At 40.2% G+C, this 18,901-nt stretch overlaps 2 protein-coding genes and 1 long non-coding RNA gene across 5 annotated transcripts in view; all 3 read left to right on the plus strand.

The window, feature by feature from the left end:
• The window catches only part of LOC111799281 (solute carrier family 40 member 3, chloroplastic), an 8,840-nt gene extending 2,709 nt beyond the window's left edge, over positions 1–6,131 (plus strand). The window contains exons 4-13 of one of the 3 annotated variants that reach the window (XM_023682762.1): positions 353–477; positions 560–649; positions 1,151–1,330; positions 1,410–1,484; positions 2,370–2,471; positions 2,545–2,662; positions 2,749–2,895; positions 5,296–5,402; positions 5,497–5,610; positions 5,682–6,131. In XM_023682762.1, the coding sequence (XP_023538530.1) occupies positions 353–477; positions 560–649; positions 1,151–1,330; positions 1,410–1,484; positions 2,370–2,471; positions 2,545–2,662; positions 2,749–2,895; positions 5,296–5,402; positions 5,497–5,610; positions 5,682–6,008 (1,385 nt within the window). In that variant the 3' untranslated portion in view covers positions 6,009–6,131. Of the gene's footprint in view, positions 1–352; positions 478–559; positions 650–1,150; positions 1,331–1,409; positions 1,485–2,369; positions 2,472–2,544; positions 2,663–2,748; positions 2,896–5,295; positions 5,403–5,483; positions 5,611–5,681 lie in introns of all 3 variants that reach the window. The other 2 variants (XM_023682761.1, XM_023682763.1) reach the window with 2 other exon arrangements.
• Positions 6,132–7,951: 1,820 nt separating this feature from the next.
• Positions 7,952–8,726, plus strand: LOC111798993. Its single transcript, XR_002815747.1, has 2 exons — positions 7,952–8,336; positions 8,496–8,726. It is a non-coding gene; the product is annotated as an uncharacterized LOC111798993 (long non-coding RNA).
• A 4,705-nt stretch (positions 8,727–13,431) lies between these two features.
• On the plus strand, positions 13,432–17,290 carry LOC111799157 (rab9 effector protein with kelch motifs-like). The gene is made up of 9 exons (XM_023682576.1): positions 13,432–13,876; positions 14,896–15,423; positions 15,500–15,565; positions 15,640–15,806; positions 15,899–16,055; positions 16,133–16,202; positions 16,277–16,623; positions 16,706–16,810; positions 16,882–17,290. Exons 1-9 carry the CDS (start codon positions 13,736–13,738, stop codon positions 17,155–17,157), a joined length of 1,857 nt encoding a protein of 618 aa, XP_023538344.1. The 5' UTR covers positions 13,432–13,735; the 3' UTR covers positions 17,158–17,290.
• Positions 17,291–18,901: the final 1,611 nt, after the last annotated feature.

The following is an 18,901-nucleotide window of genomic DNA, read 5'->3' on the forward strand; positions in this document are numbered from 1 at the left end:
ACCACGTTTTATCGATGTGATATAATAAATAATCCTAAACTAATATTTAGATTCATGTGTTCATGGCAAAGATCTTCACCAACTAGAGTTTTAAAACATGAGAATCCAAGTTCTTGATTTTGAAGCTCTGAGTTTGATATCTAAATTGTTTAACTATCAGTGATTTATGAACAAGAGTTCTATTATTAGCCATGATTTCAAGCTCTGAAATCATGTTTGATATCGTATGGTGCTAGAGATACCTAAATGCTTGCAAGAGTGATGTTTCAGCTATAAATTTAGAGATGAACTATATGACTTCTTTTGATCTCGGTAGTCGTTCCTGACTCGAAATGATACTTCGACCTTATAGCTCTATATGCCTCATGTATTGCGGGGAATTTGGTCGAACAGCTTTGGAATTTTGCGTGGCCTACTTCGATTGCTCTGCTTCATTCTAGTCTTCTGCCAGTAGCTGTTATGGGATTCTTTACTAAGGTAAATAGCTATTCATCCAGATAAATCATTTTGAATCATGATGCAAGAGAGATGCTCTCTAATATGTTGAAAGTGTTTGCAGCTCGCGTTAATAGTTGGAGGTCCGTTGGTCGGGAAGTTTATGGATAATTTCCCGAGAGTACCTGCACATGCTTGTCTGAATTGTGTTCAGGTATCTTTATCCATTCGAATGTCGTTAATATCAGAAGTTCGATATTAGAGCATGCATGGAACTTATGTGAGATCCCACATCGGTTGGGGAGGAGAACGAAGCATTCTTTATAAGGATGTGGAAACTTCTCCCTAGCAGACACATTTTAAAAACCTTGTGGGAAAGTCCAAGGAGGACAATATCTGCAAGTGGTCGTTACAAATGGTATTAAAGCCAGACACCGGGCGATGTGCCAGCGAAGAGGCTGAGCCCCGAAGGGGGTGGATTGTGAGATCCCACGTCGATTGGGGAAGAGAACAAAGCATTGTTTATAAGGGTGTGGAAACCTCTCCCTAGCAGACGTGTTTTAAAAACCTTGAGGGGAATGTCCAAAGAGGACAATATCTGCTAGCGGTGGGCTTGCGCCGTTACAACTCAACTAGCCAGACCCATTATAGAACTCATATTGAATATGACCTGGCTTTTTTTCTTTTTACAATCTAAGATTTCTGTTTACTTCAGGCTGCTGCTCAGTTGCTATCAGCCTCAATGGTAATATATGCCCATACCGTTCCACGTTCGGCTGCATCGTCGTCCATACTTCTCCAGCCTTGGTTTGTTACACTGATTTTTGCTGGTGCCATAGAGAGGTTATCTGGCATAGCATTGGGGGTTGCTATGGAGCGTGACTGGGTCGTGTTGGTATGTTTCGTTTTAAATTATTTGTATCCTTGTTATTCAAGAAATGTCTCTAAAACTAGCTTTCTTTTTCCATGTACAGTTAGCTGGAATTAATAGGCCTATTGCACTTGCAGAAGCTAATGCTGTTCTTAGTAGAATTGACCTTCTATGTGAGGTAAATGGGTCTTCTGATTTTTTTTTTCCAGCTCCATGTGATCATAATTTTGTGTTTGTTTTAACATGCTTGCATTCTAATAAAAATTACAATTTAGGTAGTCACATTATATCTATCTCCTTCTTCAGTTAAACAAGGTTTAACAACCCAAGCCCACCGCTAGCAAATATTGTCCTCTTTGGGNATCATAATTTTGTGTTTGTTTTAACATGCTTGCATTCTAATAAAAATTACAATTTAGGTAGTCACATTATATCTATCTCCTTCTTCAGTTAAACAAGGTTTAACAACCCAAGCCCACCGCTAGCAAATATTGTCCTCTTTGGGCTTTCCTTTCCGGGCTTACCTAGTCTGCTAGGGAAAGGTTTCCACACCCTTATAAAGAATGATTCGTTCCCCTGTCCAACCGATGTGGGATCTCACAATCCACCCCCCTTCAAGTCCCAGCGTCCTTGCTAGCACTCGTTCCCTTTCTCCAATCAATATGTGACCCTCCAACCCACCCCCTTCGGGGCCCAGCGTCCATGCTGGCACACCGCCTCGTGTCCACCTCCCTTCGGGGCTCAACCTCCTCGCTGACACACTGCCTCGTGTCCACCTCCTTCTGGGCTCAGCGTCCTCGCTAGCACATCGCTTGGTGTCTGGTTGATACCATTTGTAACAGCCCAAACCCTCTGCCAGCAAATATTGTCCTCTTTGGACTTTCCCTTCCGGGCTTCCCCTCAAGGTTTGTAAGACGCGTTTTAAAAACCTTGAGGGATAGCTCAAAAGGGAAAGCCCAAAGAGGACAATATCTACTAGTGGTGGGCTTGGGCCGTTACATCAAGTATCAAGTATCTATACGAAAAGTTGCAAACAATTGACTAAGACATTCTTAATGTGCAGATAGTTGGAGCATCTTTATTTGGCATTTTCCTCTCCAAGTACGACCCAGTGACTTGCTTGAAGTTCGCTGCAGGTTTAATGTTATGGTCCTTGCCAGTTGTGGTAATTACTTATTTCCGTGCTAATGAGATCTTTCTCGAGAGGTAAATTTGTTAATCGATACACGTTTTGTCAGGTTGTACTTACATGGTTAACGAACCAACTCTCCACCGGTGTTCTCGATCGTGCAAAATGCTCACAAACCTGTTGTAGCAATCCCTCTAAAGTAAACTCGCCTGATGCTGAGAGTATAAGTAAACTTTCATGAACCATTATGCTATTCAATCAATAGGCCGTTCTGATACATTCTTTTTTCTAACATTATCTCTTGTGCTTCCAGTGGATGTGGGTGTAGAAGTTATTAAAAATGGATGGAAGGAATACTTGCAGCAACCAGCTCTTCCTGCAAGCCTTGCCTATGTTCTCCTCTACTTCAATGCAGTCCTCGCACCGGGAAGTTTGATGACGGCGTTCTTAACTCAGCAAGGTATATTCATTGCTGCAAGCTCGATACGATCATCATAGTTTTAAGTTCGTTCTGCCAAGCAGATGTAGCTTCAACGCACACCCACCTTTTGTTGGACCACTCGACCAATAGGGAAAGGGGCGCTTTGTTTTCGTTTTCTTAACGCCTCATTTCCCTTTTCCCGGGCGCTTCGTGGTTTCCTGAAAAATGTTGTAACGACCCAGATCCACTGCTAGCAGATATTGTCCTCTTTGGGCTTTCCTTTTCGGGCTTCCCCTCAAGGCTTTAAAACGCATCTGCTAGGGGAAGGTTTCCACACCCTTATAAATGATGGTTTGTTCTCCTCCCCAACCAATGTGGGACATCACAATCCACCCCCCTTCGGGGCCCAGCGTCCTCGCTAGCACTCTTTCCTTCCTCCAATCGATGTGGGACCACCCCCAAATCCACCCCCCTTTGGGGCCTAGGGCCCTTACTGGCACACCGCCTCGTGTCTACCCCCTTTCGGGGAATAGCGAGAAGGTAGGCACATCGTCCGGTGTCTGGCTCTGATACCATTTGTAACGACCCAGATNATCTCTCCAGCCGATGTGGGATCTCACAATCCACCTCCTTTGGGGGCCTAACGTTCTCGCTGACACACCGCCTGATGTCTGGCTCTGATACCATTTGTAACAGCCTNAAATGTTAACTTCTATAATCCATAGAATAAAACAGCATCTTGAGTGAAGCAAAGAGCGGTTCTCTCTATTGCTTTTTAGCGGATGTAGGCGACAAAAAAGGGAGCTTNTAACCCCACCACTAACAGATATTGTCCACTTTCATCCATTACATATCGCCGTCAGCCTCACGGTTCTAAAACGCGTCTACTAGGGAGAGATTTTCACACCCTTATAAGGAATGTCTCGTTCCTCTTTCCAGCCGATGTGGGATCTCACAATCCACCCCCTTTGGAGGCGCAATGTTCTCGTTGATGCACCACCTAGTGTCTGGCTCTGATACATTTGTAACAGCCCAACCCCACCACTAACAAATATTGTCCACTTTCATCCGTTACATATCGCCGTCGCCTCACGGTTCTAAAACGCGTCTACTAGGGAGAGATATTCACACCCTTATAAGGAATGCTTCGTTCCTCTCTCCAGCCGATGTGGGATCTCACAATCCACCCACTTTGGAGGCCCAACGTTCTCGTTGACGCACCACCTAGTGTCTGGCTCTGATACATTTGTAACAGCCCAACCCCACCACTAACATATATTGTCCGCTTTCATCCGTTACGTATCGCCGTTAGCCTCACGGTTTTAAAACACGTCTACTAGGGAGAGGTTTTCACACCCTTATAAGGAATGTTTCGTTCCCTCCTCCAGCCGAAGTATGAAATTGACCAAAGAAAGAATTCCCTGGATTCATAGATAGTATACCACCTTGTAGGAACAAGAAGCTCATTAACAACCCCTAAAGAGGCAAGACGAGTCATCTTGGCAACCAAATGTTATAGAGTCATCTTGGCAACCAAATGTTATAGAGTCAAACAGTTGTTCGATAAGATTAGTTCAGCAGCCCAAACACTCACGTATAGATATGCTTTTAGCGACATAATCTTTTCAATGAAATTCTCAAAAGCCCTGAGGGATATGACAAGACACTAAAAGTAACATTTGGTAGTAACATGAGATATCGATTATTGTTTAATGATACCTGACAATACATTCAATGGTGGCAGATGCCTTGATGCTAAAGCGGTGTCTTACATTAGCTGGAGCTGCTGGATTCTGATACATAGGACACAAATTAATATGTAAATTGGAAGGTGAAGTTCATACCATCCTCTGTTTTATCATTCATATTATTTTGTGGGTAATGAAACAACCCATATTTCAAAAGCTAGACTAGATTCAATATCAATTCTGACATTGTACATACATTTCCTGTTCATCATGTAAAGCAATCAGTTGATTTAAGTTTGAATGCTTTTTCCTGAAATGGTGTGGAGAATCTTTTAGTGAAGCTCCATTTTAACAAAAGAAAAGTAAAGGAAACAAGAAAAAGAAAGGTCCAGAACCCACTAATGAATCATGATGCTTTTTCTTTTTGGATTGGACATAGCAAAGATTACCGAACTGTTGACTGTTCGTTGTTCTTCATCTCGTTCTTGCATAGTAAATCATCGTAATTTGGAAAAATACTGAGAAATTTGAGTTTTGGGGAATGTTTGAATCGACCGAAGATGTTCNATGGAATAATCTTCCGGTCTAATGAGCGTTTAGTTTTGTTATCCGTATAAAACCTTAGCTAGATCGCATAACGAATTGCTACACATCATATAATTTCATCCCTTCGTCCCTTGGCGAATCATAACTTCACACGACCTGCTTTCTGATTAGTTGTTCTTTTGCTTTTGATTGGTATGACTTACAGGGCTTAGTCCATCAATTATTGGGGGTTTTAGTGGACTATGTGCTTTCATGGGTGTTACTGCAACCTTTGTATCAGCAAATTTGGTCAGGCAATTCGGAATTTTGAAGGTTATACACGTTTTCTTCTATTTTCGTTCTCGTAATTCCGTGCAGTTCTATATTTTCGACATAGTCTCATGCACTTCATAGCTTCATTTGTCAGGCTGGAGCAATTGGATTAATATTTCAAGCTGCCCTTCTAACAGTTGCTGTTGCTGTGTACTGTAGTGGTTCTCTTTCCCGGCAGAGCCCTCTTCTTTTCTTCTTATCTATGATCGTAAGAATCAGTTCCTGCAGCTATTAGCTCAAAATGTGATGCATCAGATACTCATTTCATCTTTTATGCAGGTTCTATCTAGGTTGGGACACATGTCATATAATGTCGTGGGGCAACAGATTCTTCAAACTGGGATTCCGACATCGAAAACGAATCTCATTGCATCAACAGAGGTTTCGGTCGCTAGTTTAGCGGAGTCGATAATGTTGGGAGTTGCAATAATCGCCAACGATACTTCGCATTTTGGATTTCTAGCAATGTTGTCACTTCTATCTGTTGTTGGAGCAGCTGTGATGTTCTGCCAGTGGTTGTTGAATCCTACTGATGAACAAAGAAAACTTTTCTCTTTCGGCTCTCCGTTCGAGGTAAGTACGAAACACTCGGCTAAAACTCATTGAAACTTCAACTCACTTGTTATGTAAATAGTTAGTATTAAAAACAAGGTCGGGGGCAGTGTCTACTAGGGAGAGGTTTTTAAACCCTTATAAGGAATGTTTCGTTCTCCTCTCCAACCGATGTGGGATCTCACAATCCACCCTCCTTGGGGGCCAGCGTCCTCACTAGCACACCACTCGATGTCTGGCTCTGATACCATTTGTTACAATCCAAGCCCACCGCTAATAGATATTGTCCACTTTGACCTGTTATCCTCGTCGTCAGCCTCATGGTTTCAAAATGTGTCTGCTAGGGAGAAGTTTCCACACCCTTATAGAATGCTTTGTTCCCCTCTCCAGCCGATGTAAGATCTCACAATCCACCCCCCTTGAGGGCACAGCGTCCTCGCTGGCACAACGCCCGATGTCTGCCTCTGATACCATTTGTAACAATTCAAACCTACCACTAACAGATATTGTTCGCTTTAGCCCGTTACGTATCGCCGTCAGCCTCACGGTTTTAAAACGTGTCTATTAGGGAGAGGTTTCCACACCCTTANTATTGTTCTTCATCTTGTTCTTGCATAGTAAATCATTATGATCTGAAAAAATACTGAGAAATTTGAGTTTTGGGAATGTTTGAATCTACGGATGAATTTTGGTTTCTCCAAAGATTATAGAACTGTTGACTGTTCATTGTTCTTCATCTCGTTCTTGCATAGTAAATCATCATGATTTGGATAAATACTGAGAAATTTGAGTTTTGGGGAATGTTTGAATTGACCGAGGATGTTCGGTTTCTCCAAAGATTATAGAACTGTTGACTGTTCATTGTTCTTCATCTCGTTCTTGCATAGTAAATCATCATGATCTGGAAAAATACTCAGAAATTTGAGTCGACCGAAGATTTTCGGTTTCTCCAAAGATTACATAATTGTTGATTGTTCATTGTTCCTCATCTCATTCTTGCATAGTAATCATCATGATCTGGAAAAATATTGAGAAATTTGAGTTTGTGGAAAAGTCTGAATCGACTGAAGATTTTCAGTTACTCCAAAGATTACAGAACTGTTGACCGTTCATTGTTCTTTATCTCATTCTTGCATAGTAAATCATCATGATCTGGAAAATTCCTGAGAAATTTGAGTCGTCGACCGAAGATCTTCGGTTTCTTTTTAGCTGACAGCAAGAACTTAGAGTAGCTTTTGTGCTGGTGTAATTCCATTTCCATGCATGTTCTATCTTCTTCATCTGATATATCTGTACAGAGATTACTGTTGCTTGATGGTAACCATCAATGGCCTAATCTGTACCTTGTTTATTAAATTTCTCTTCTCTGGTTGCTGCTGCTTTCATGATCTGAAAGTTCAGGATGTCCTGAGTGGCCACTTACACTCCAGTTTCTTAGTACTGGACAGTGCCTTCTCCTTGTACTATACTTGTCCTTACTCATTTTGGCATTTATTTGGGCAGGTAGTCTAGTCTAGTATCGTTAGCGGACGTCTTATCTATTCTCCTCTTCGTACCAGGTCTTGCCCTGTTGTCGAGTTGTCAAATCGGGACTTATCTCTTGGTATTAGTTACTGCAACCAACACGCTTTATCTAGAGAGTCGTTCGTGATTTCATTCTCGATCAGGTGGCTAAGAGGTCTTGTTTGAGTGGGTAGAAGAAGGCAGGGTAGTCTAGTCTAGTCTCGTTAGTAGACGTCTTGTCTATTCTCCTCTTGATATCTGGTCTTGCCCCGTTGTCGAGTTGTCAAATCGAGACTTATCTCTTGCTATTAGTTACTACAACCAACACGCTCTATCTAAAGAGTAGTTTGTGATTTCATTCTCGAACAGGTGGCTAAGAGGTCTTGTTTGAGTGGGTAGAAGAAGGCAGGGTAGTCTAGTCTAGTCTCGTTAGTAGACGTCTTGTCTATTCTCCTCTCGATATCGGGTCTTGCCCCGTTGTCGAGTNCTCCTCTCGATATTGGGTCTTGCCCCGTTGTCGAGTTGTCAAATCGAGATTTATCTCTTGCTATTAGCTACTGCAACCAACACACTCTATCTAGAGAGTCGTTCGTGATTTCCTTTTCGAATAGGCGGCTAAGAGGTCTTGTTCGAGTGGGGGGTTATTTGTGGGTAGAAAGAAGGCAGGGTAGTCTAGTCTAGTCTCGTTAGTATACGTCTTATCTATTCTCCTCTCGATATCAGGTCTTGCCTCGTTGTCGAGTTGTCAAATCGAGACTTATCTCTTGCTATTAGCTACTACAACCAACACACTCTATCTAGTGATTTCCTTCTCGAACAGGTGGCTAAGAGATCTTGTTCGAGTGTGGGGGGTGTTGTCCGTGGGTAGAAGAAGGCAAGGTAGTCTAGTCTCGTTAGTAGACATCTTATCTATTCTCCTCTCGATATCGGGTCTTGCCCCATTGTCGAGTTGTCAAATTGAGACTTATCTCTTGCTATTAGCTACTACAACCAACACACTCTATCTAGAGAGTCGTTTGTGATTTCCTTCTCAAACAGGTGGCTAAGAGGTCTTGCTCGAGTGTTGAAAGAACGAAACTCCTACTCTTTGCCGGGTATATGATCAGCAAGTCCGACGAACCCGACCGCAAAGCCATCAACTCTTCTGGGTTAGCTTTTTCTTTTTCTTTTCCACTCAGTGCAGGTGATAGAAAAAGGAAGGAGGTCAGCTTATTCTCCTTTGTGCAATGGAATCTACTTTTTTTTATATTTTTATTCCATTCTTTGAAACCCATTCTTTTAGAACCCAAAATCTCGATCGTTGAGTCGTAAACACGCTCGGTTATTTCCACGGTAGATCGAAATGACAAGACAGATCAAACCATTGACTAAAATACTAAAAGCCGACCAACGTGGCAAAGAAAAACAATCTAAATGTCAAATCTATATCAAAATTGATGTCGAGTACGTATTTATATGTTTGGTTATTTTCGATCTGAAATTAAATCAATTGAGTTGATTGAACTACTGAAAGCCAGACCGACGAGGTACAAAAATACTAATCTTCATGTCAAATCCATATTAAGATCGCGTCTAAATTGATATCGAGTACGTGTTGACATGCTCGGTTATTTCCCGTCTAAAACTAAATCAATTGAGTTGATTGGAATGACGAGACCGATCAAGCCATTAACCAAGCTACCCAAAGTCACTGATTTTCATGTCAAATCTATATTAACATTGTGCCAAACTTGATGTCGGGTATGAGGTAGAAATTATGTGGTTATTCGTGGATAGCGTACCGTCTCGAAAATATCTGGTTTCTGCACAGAACCCGACATTTTTCATATCATCAAGAGAGTCCCGAGTCGTATTTCTTCACGTTTGGATTGGCTTTTGAAGTCCTAAGTACAAGGGCCAAGACGTAGAACCCAAGTGCGTGCATTGGCCGTTGGGCAGCGGCTCGTAGCACTTGGCCTCGTAAGCCTACAAAGCGCACCACAGCCACAGCCATGCCCGCACGTGCATTTTTTATTTGTTTTTTTATTTTTTTTTAATTTTTTTATGATTCCATTTTATTTATCCCAATAATCTTTGGATTCAACCCTTTTATTCAATATATATATATATATATATATATATATATATAACTAAAGGTATTCAAATGACCCGATATCTCGGTATGACCTGATAGTTTGAAGGGTTAGCTTTTTTTTTCTTGGGTTAGTGATAAGCGCCTTTGAATTCATATCAGTTAGGTTGAACTTTTAGAGAATCGAAAAACTAGTACTCGATCTAAAGGTGTTCAAATGACTCGATATGACTTGATAGTCTAAAGGGTTAGCTTTTTTTCTATTTGGGTTAGGTTGAACTTTTGGAGAATCGAAAGACTAGTGTTCGATCTAAAGGTGTTCAAATGACTCGATATGACCTGATAGTCTGAAAGGTTAGCTTTTTTTCTATTTGGGTTAGGTTGAACTTTTAAAAAATCAAAATATTAGTGTTCGATCTAAAGGTGTTCAAATAACTCGATATGACCCGATAGTCTGAAGGGTTAGCTTTTTTCCTATTTGGGTTAGGTTGAACTTTTGGAGAATCAAAAGACTAGTGTTCGATCTAAAGGTGTTCAAATGACTCGATATGACCCGATAGTCTGAAGGGTTAGCTTTATTCTATTTGGGTTAGGTTGAACTTTTGGAGAATCGAAAAACTAGTGTTCAATCTAAAGGGGTTCAAATGACTCGATATGACCTGATAGCCTGAACAATTAGTTTTTTTCTATTCGGGTTAGATTGAACTTTTGGAGAACCGAAAAACTAATGTTTAATCCACAAATTGATTTTTTTTGTCGGTTCAACCTAACCCAAACCAAATTTGATATATATATTATAAGTAGCGATTTATTTCTTCGGACTTCGCTTTTATCTAGGAGTATTCAAATGGTCTGATAACCCGAACAACCAAACTTACAGATGTTTTGATATTTGAGTTTTACGATATTTTTAATTATTAATATGACACGTATTATGGACAAATAGAAGTTTTTAAAAATAATTTTAGAAATACTAAAGAACTCGACGGTTCGACCCAATTCAACCCAACCCAACTTGAACATAGAGGGCTGGGTTGGGTTGTGAACCGTGTTCGGTTCATTCATATAGTCAAGCCAATGAACGCAAAATTTTAGATTGGTTCAAAAAATTCTTTCGATTCAAAAACCCGAAATACTAAGGAAAAAAATATTGTTTACGAGCATAATTTTTTAAAATAATATAGTTATCTTAATTAAAAAGTTGTTATTATGTTATTACTTAATATCCGACCTACCTAGTGTTAGCTATTACATATTTATATTAATACATTAATATACATATTGATAGGCGTGTTATCCATAATGTTTAATTTAGACAACATTTGATGTCATACTAAAATAACGACCAAAACAAAACAACATCCAAGGTACTAAAATCAATGTTTTGAAAACTCCGAGGTCCAAAATGTTTAGAGACGAAAAATATGATATATAATAATTGACGTTTCCAACCTACTAACAAACGAGAGACTCGTAAACAAAGGTATTTTAGCTTCAGTGGGTCGGAGTGATTTTACACATTAATGTAATTGTAGTAGCAATCCCGCAATTAATTACTAAATAAGTAGAGCTAACCCTAAGTCTCTTTGATAAGACTCGACTTCAGCTGTTAAATAAGTACGGCTGACCCTAAGTCTCTTTGCTAGGACTTGACCCCGGTTGTTAAATAAGTATGACTAACCCTAAGTCTCTTTGATAAGACTCGACTCCAGCTGTTAAATAAGTACGGCTAACCCTAAGTCTCTTTGATAAGACTCGACTCCAACTGTTAAATAAGTACGGCTAACCCTAAGTCTCTTTGATAAGACTCGACTCCAGCTATTAAATAATTACGGCTGATCCTAAGTCTCTTTGATAAGACTCGACTCCAGCTATTAAATAATTACGGCTGATCCTAAGTCTTTTTGACAGGACTCGACTTCAACTATAAGTACGGCTAGCCCTAAGCCTCTTTGGTAGGACTCAGCTCCAATTGTTAAATAAGGTGTGCTAGCCCTAAGTCTCTTTAGTAGGACTCTATTCCAGCTGTTAAATAAGTACGACTGTCCCTAAGTCTCTTTGATAAGACTCGACTCCAAATGTTAAATAAGTACGGCTGGCTCTAAGTCTCTTTGATAAGACTTGACTCCAGCTGTTAAATAAGTACGGCTAACCCTAATTCTCTTTGCTAGGACTCGACTACAGCTGTTAAATAAGTATGACTAACCCTAATTCTCTTTGGTAGAACTCGACTACAGCGGTTAAATAAGTATAACTAACCCTAAGTTTCTTTGATAGGACTCGGCTCCAACTGTTAAATAAGTACGCCTAACCCTAATTCTCTTTGCTAGGATTCGATTACAGCTGTTAAATAAGTATGAAACCCTAATTCTCTTTGGTAGGACTCGACTCCAGCGGTTAAATAAGTACAACTAACCCTAAGTTTCTTTGATAGGACTCGACTCTAGCCGTAACCCTAAGTCTCTCTGTTAGGACTCGACTCCAGCGGTTAAATAAGTAAAGCTAACCCTAAGTCTCTTTGATAGGACTCGACTCGACTCCAGCTATTAAGTAAGTACAATTAACCCTAAGTCCCTTTTGCACGACCCGACTCCGAAGCCACACGTAAGCGACCTCATAAAGTCAAACTACCTTATCACCTTTAGAAAAAGTTTGAATCTTTGAAAGGAAAAAAAAAATGGAGGGAGTTGCTTTAGAGCTCCTTTAATCGAAAAGAAAGATCAAACAAAAAAATAAATAAAAAGAAGAGAGAGAGAGATAAAATTTCAAGTTACAAGGAAAAAAAAANAGGAGAGAGAAATCACGTGAAGGACGGAGGGCATAATCGTCATTTCACCTATGAAAATGCTCCCGTGTTTGTCGCGTGCATTTCTCTCTCTCTCTCTCCATCTTTCATTCACTCAAAATCACCGCATTTTGACCTTTTTTTTTTCTTTTATAAATAAAAATATTTAAATTAATCCAATTAATTTTATTTTATTTTATATGAAAATGGGAATTTTTATTTAATTTCAGTAATTATTTTTTCAATCTTTATTAAATATTTGATAATAAACGAATAAATGTTGTACAAATTCATATTTTATTTTTTATTTTAAAAAATTAAATAAATTACACGAACGACCATAATTAACTCAACCCAACAAATATATGGTTGAGTTGAGTTTATTATTCAATAAAGGTTGTTTGATTACAAAAAAAATTTATGACTCGAACGATTGAGATCAGTTTAAAAAAAATCTAAATCCGACTCAACCCAAAGGGTAAAACTTCATCCACTAGAATGGAACGACGATTCACGAGCTCGACAGTGTTTTGAAGCTCTTCGGTCTGAGCTTGAAAAATGTTAATTTGTCATTCCACTCCTCATACTCCTTGGAAGACATTAGCCGGTGAAAGTCCTCCCTTTCGTGTTCACTCAATTCTCTAAGGTTGAGCCTAACCAAGCGGACCTGATGATCTGCAGGAAGCTCCACGAGAAGCTGCTGCACAATTATCTTAGTCGCGGGATTGGCTCTGCCTAAGACGAGTGCACGGGAGGGCGAACGCAAAACAAAAATCGAAAACCCAACAAAAGAAGAGGGAAAAAAATGGTAAAAAGCTTTTCATTTCCCCCAAATAACCTCAAACCCTCAAGACCCAAAACACCCACTTCATCATTTTCATAGAAATTTTATGAAAAGTGAAAGAAAAATTAAAGTAACGTGATCTCTCTGTTTGCATATTTGTCCCTTTATCTTTCTACAGTTGATATTACATCACTTGCTTGTTCTTAACACCTTATCTTTGAATTCTAATGCTTATTTATACGTCTACTCAGTTCCCCAACACTATTGCACATCAAGTGTTCGATGTAATGCCTAAGAGAAAAAAGGGGTTTTTTTTTTTTTTTTTTTTTTTTTTTTTTTTTTTTTNATGAGGAAAAAAAGAATAAAGAAAAAGAAAATGTTGTTCTCATCTCATCACAAGCTTCTGTTGTTGTTGGGTGCCACAGTGATTTGGAATTGAAAGCTCCCATCTTTTCATGTCTATTGACACTGATAGTTGATACATCACTTGGTTTGTTCATGTCGTCTTTTGACTCCTTGTTTCTCTTCTCTTCTCTCTCTTCCTTCTTTTTCTCTCCCTTGATTCCTTGTCAAGCACTGTGTTGAGGTAAAATCCTCTAATATCTGAAAGAGAGGAGGTTTTTCAGAGAAGAAAAGACATGGGTTCTTCTGTTGGAGCTGGTGGAGAGGTTTCTAAGAAGAAGGCAATGTGGCTCTATCCTAAGGCCATGGGGTTTACCCCTTCTGAGAGATGGGGGCATTCTGCTTGTTACTATCAGGGAAATGTCTATGTTTTTGGGGTATGTGGCCATGTTTCTGTGCTGTTTGTGCTACAATTCTACTTGTAAATGGATGCTCTGTTCTTCTCTTTCTCTCTGTTTTTGGGTTGCTGTTCTTTGTTCTGTTCAGTTCATTGGTTATCTTTGGCTAAAAACTGATTTGTCTTTCTATTGTTTGAGTTTTTGTTTGCACTAATTTGTACAGAGAGTTAAACTGTTTAGTCCCCCTTGATTTTCTTTAATGGCATGCGTTTGTTTCAAATAGATAGCTTTGAATGCTCTACATACTCACTATACTGCTCCAATCACTGCATGTTCTAAGAGATGAGTGGGGTTTCATGGTGAAAATATGATGTTGTTTATGAGGGACATGTTTTTGAGTTATGTTCGGTTGAGGATTGTTGGGAGAGGAGTCTCACGTCAACTAATTAAGGGGCTGATCGTAGGTTTATAAGTAAGGAATACATCTCTGTGAGTATTAGGCCTCTTGGGGAAGCCAAAAGTAAGTCTATGAGAGCTTATGCTCAAAGTGGACAATATCATATCATTGTGGCGGTCGTGATTCCTAACATGGTATTAGAGTCATGCCCTTAATCTAGCAATGTTAATAGAATCCTCAAATGTCGAACAAAGAAGTTGTGAGCCTCGAAGGTGTAGTCAAAAGTGACTCAAGTGTCGAACAAATGGTGTACTTTGTTCGAGGGCTTCAAAGAAGGAGTTGAGCCTCGATTAAGAGGAGGCTGTTCGAAGGATTCATGGGTCTCAAGGGAGGCTCTATGGTGTACTTTGTTCGAAAGGAGGATTGTTGGAAGAGGAGTCCCACATCGACTAATGATCATGGGTTTATAAGTAAGGAATACATCTCCATTGGTATGAGGTCTTTTAGGGAAACCAAAAGCAAAACCATGAGAGCTTAGGCTCAAAGTGGACAATATCATATCATTGTGGAGAGTCGTGATTCCTAACATGTTCCAGATGTTGTGTGTGTATTTCTGTGACGTTTACGTGATGTCTTTTTTTTGTTCATTATTCCAAACTAGGGATGCTGTGGGGGGCTGCATTTCAGTGATGTGCTTGTGCTAAATCTTGATACCATGGTCTGGACCATCATGGTAACTACTGGACAGGGTCCAGGTCCAAGAGACAGCCACGGTGCTGTGATTGTTGGAAACCAGATGATAGTTTTTGGTGGCACAAATGGCTCTAAGAAGGTTAATGATCTCCACATTTTGGATCTTGGTACCAAGGAATGGCTGCAACCTGAATGCAAAGGGAGTCCACCGTCGCCTCGAGAAAGTCACACGGCTACGCTCGTTGGAGACGACAAACTGGTCATTTTCGGAGGAAGTGGAGAGGGCGAGTCGAATTACTTGAACGATCTGCACATTCTAGACCTCAAGACTATGGTGTGGATGATCACTGAGGTGAGGGGTGATGTTCCTGTCCCTAGGGATAGTCACTCAGCTACTGCAGTTGGTCAAAAGCTGTTCGTTTATGGCGGGGACTGTGGCGATCGTTATCAAGGAGGCGTTGATATGCTCGATATGCATTCGATGACTTGGTCTAGAGTATTGATCTTTCTTTCAACTTTTCTGTCTTGGATATTGCAAATGATGTTTCTCACTATGGCTGTTTTGTCAATAGTTGTCTGTTCAAGGATCTTCGCCCGGGGTTCGGGCTGGCCATGCTGCGGTTAATATTGCGACGAAGGCGAGCCATTATGGTTTAACTATGAACACGAACACTTTTGCTTCAAGGCCACGGCTGATCTTTCCAATTTTCAGGTTTATATCCTTGGTGGGGTTGGAGATAGACAATACTACAATGATGCTTGGGTGCTTGATATATGTACTTGCTCGTGGACTCGGCTCGATACGTGCGGTCAACAGCCTCGAGGGAGATTTTCTCACACGGCCGTGGTTGCAGACTCGGACATCGCCATCTATGGAGGGTAGTTTAGCGTAACGCTTCGTAAACGTCGTGCCATGTTCTGTTTTTGGTTCCTTGATGAACATGTTGTCTGTGCTTTTTTCGAATTCATAGGTGTGGGGAGGATGAACGACCTCTCAATGATTTGCTCGTCTTGCAACTTGGAGACGAGCATCCGAATGGTCGCTACAACGTTTCTATGTGTAAAACTTTTGGAAACCGTTGGAACAATCGAAGTAGGAGTTCTTTCGATGAAGATCGGAGCGGAATGGTGCGAAAACGCAACGACTTGCCTTATAATTGTGTCGTAATCGTTATATATGTTCGTTTTTTTCTTTGAATATGTAGAGGACTAAGCTTATGGGGAACAACATAGAGCTAAAGTTGGAAACAAACCACTCCATTCAGTTCATGTCAGGTCAGTGTTAATCTTTCGTGTCGAGTCGATTATGATATGTGCTCCGAGCGATTTGATGTTCATTATGATTACAGAGACGTTACATCCAAAACGGAGGAGAACCACGAATCCAAAAGTGTGGGAGGTCGAATCCGAGCAAGAGGAGCATTCTATGTCGCTATCCCAGCATTCATCCCCATCACAATCAGATCAAGAACAGACCCCGGTTCGAAAAGTATCCGATTCGGTTACGAGCACCCAAGGATTACAACTTCTTAAACACGTGAATCATAGCTCAACTAACGATCCTTGCAGCATTTCTCGAACCCAACCCGAGTTCAAAAATGCCGTCCAATGCACTCAGAATCAGCCAAAGACCGAACAGCAGCCACTTCTCCACGTCGTTCGCCCGGTTAAAGAACACAGCCTCATTCGAAACATGGTAGCTTAACACAACATAACATAACACAATTCACCGAGAGGAACATTCCCTTTTGACTCTTCTGTCGTCGTATTTGTTTCAGGTCGGATCAGAGGTTCGAGGGAGAGTCGACGGGGCCTTCGACTCGGGCTTCCTAATGACTGCTACCGTCAATGGAAAACCATACAGAGGCGTCCTATTCACACCAGTAAGGATCATCCCAAAAAACTCAAACTTGTTCTACTTTTCCAAGGTTTTGAAAACTTGTGTTGATATCAGGGACCTGGGGTCTTCTCAAGGGCCAGCATTGTTACAGAAAGTTCATCTGTTCTGGCAAACACGGTCCCGAGCTCGAACCACTTCGAACCGTCGAGGACCGTGCAACAACGACCGTTGGTTCCAATGCTCGAGTCAGCTCAAAGCTTCAAGCATGCTCAACTGAGACCTCCAGTTCCTATCATAAAACCAAGCCCTTCTTCATTACCAGTGAAGCTTAGAGATGATCTTCAAGGTGTGTTCTTGACATTAGGAGGACCTGGAAATGGCTCTGCTTGACAATGAGATTGAAAAAATTGTGTAAAAAAAATTATAAACACATTTTTGTATCTTGGAAGTTTAGGAATCAATACATTTAGAAAAGGGAACCATTTGGTTTTCATATTTCAACGGTAACGTTCGAGTCGTTTGACTTGCTCGATCTTCGATCGTTTGTCCAACCCTGTTTCAAGTTGAAAGGAAGTGGAGAAAATCGAGTTTTGAATGGTCGCACCGAAGAACTCGGCTATGTAGCCTTGTAACTATAACTCGATACACGTTATAGTATGATTTCAATACGTATGGTTGCTACCATATTAGTACATATTGTCGTCAGCCCGACGATTTTAAAACGCGTCTATTAGGGAGAAGTTTCCACGCCCTTGTAAAGAATGTTTGGTTCCCCTCTCGGACATTGTTAAAATTTAAATGCAATCGATAACCATTCAGTTAAATTTTTATTTTAAAAAATTAAATTACAACTTTAGACCCGAGACTTTAAAATTCATGTCGTCCCTCCATATTTAAAAGTATATAATATATTTGTAAATTTTTTATTTTAGGTTTAATAAATCCCCCAATTTTAAATTTTGTGTATATTTTTTTATTATTAGATATAAAATTTGAAAAATTGTATTTAATAAAATTATTAATTAAATTTGAAATATAAAAAAAAAAGGGCAAAAGTAATAAATGGAGGGAGAAAAAAAGGACATGGGCCCCACTAGGCCACCCGCGCATCGCGCGCGATACTGTCGATGTGTCAAAAAAATATTTAAAATATTATTTTTGTAACAAAAAAAGAGGGGAAGAGAAGGGGTGGGCTGTGTCAGCAGCTGTCTGATCTGTCTGCCACGTCAGAGAGGGATTGATTTAAGGAGAAATAAGGAAGAGAGAGAGTTGATTTGATGGGCGTTTCTAATGTCACCGGTCGTTTCGAGATTGCGGATGTGACAGCTGTCCTTTCCACCTCATTGCGTCATCCACGTATCCCTCCTCTCTGACTAAATTCGTACCCTTCCTTAGTTCGTCTCCTTTCGCCACCTGGCTTTCCGTTTCATGGGCCTGTTTTTTTCTTTATTGGGCTTCTATATGTTTCCTTAATGGGCCCTTATTTCAATCCCCTTGGGCTTATTTCAATTATTTTATAAATATTTTGAAACTATATTATTGAAATAAATATAAAAAAAAATTCTAATTGTTTTTTAGACTTATTTTAAAAGATATCGTAATGTTAAATTAGGCTCGATTTATGTAACTCGACCAATCGATATGGTCGGTTAATTGAAAATTTAAGTATCGGGTAGGGAGAAATTGACAACTGGTCATATTCCTCTTTAGTACATTTTGGGGCATTTTTTGCCCAAGCAGGTGTGGGCGTGATTCTGGTGAACGGTCATACACCCCAGTATTGACCCGATATGAAATGGTAAAGGTCTATCTAAGATGAAAGCATAAAAAAGGGGTTGGGAACGGGCATGCAACCATAGGCAACACACCTTGGACAAGCATGACCGTGACATCCTCCCCCACTCTATTGGTTGACGTTCCTATCAACCGACTCGAACAAGCAAGACTGAGATATCTGTCATGTGGCCATAAGCAACATGTTTTGGACAAGCATGATCGTGACATCCTCCCTGTCAACAACTCAGACAAGTAAGACTGGGACATCTGTCATGCGGATATAGACAGTAATCTATATTTGAGTTTTATGATATTTTAGTTATTAATGTAACATGTATCGTGAATAAATAAGATTTAC

This window comes from Cucurbita pepo, chromosome LG07 (genome assembly GCF_002806865.2).
Source record: "Cucurbita pepo subsp. pepo cultivar mu-cu-16 chromosome LG07, ASM280686v2, whole genome shotgun sequence".
Lineage (NCBI taxonomy): Eukaryota > Viridiplantae > Streptophyta > Magnoliopsida > Cucurbitales > Cucurbitaceae > Cucurbita > Cucurbita pepo.

Excerpts from the sequence above, each read along its gene's own strand:
- LOC111799157 (XM_023682576.1), top strand. The coding sequence starts at position 13,736 with ATGGGTTCTTCTGTTGGAGCTGGTGGAGAGGTTTCTAAGAAGAAGGCA. Across the intron at positions 16,203-16,276 it reads CTCCATTCAGTTCATGTCAG|AGACGTTACATCCAAAACGG; the intron begins GTCAGTGTTAAT and ends TTATGATTACAG. Across the intron at positions 16,624-16,705 it reads ACAGCCTCATTCGAAACATG|GTCGGATCAGAGGTTCGAGG; the intron begins GTAGCTTAACAC and ends TATTTGTTTCAG.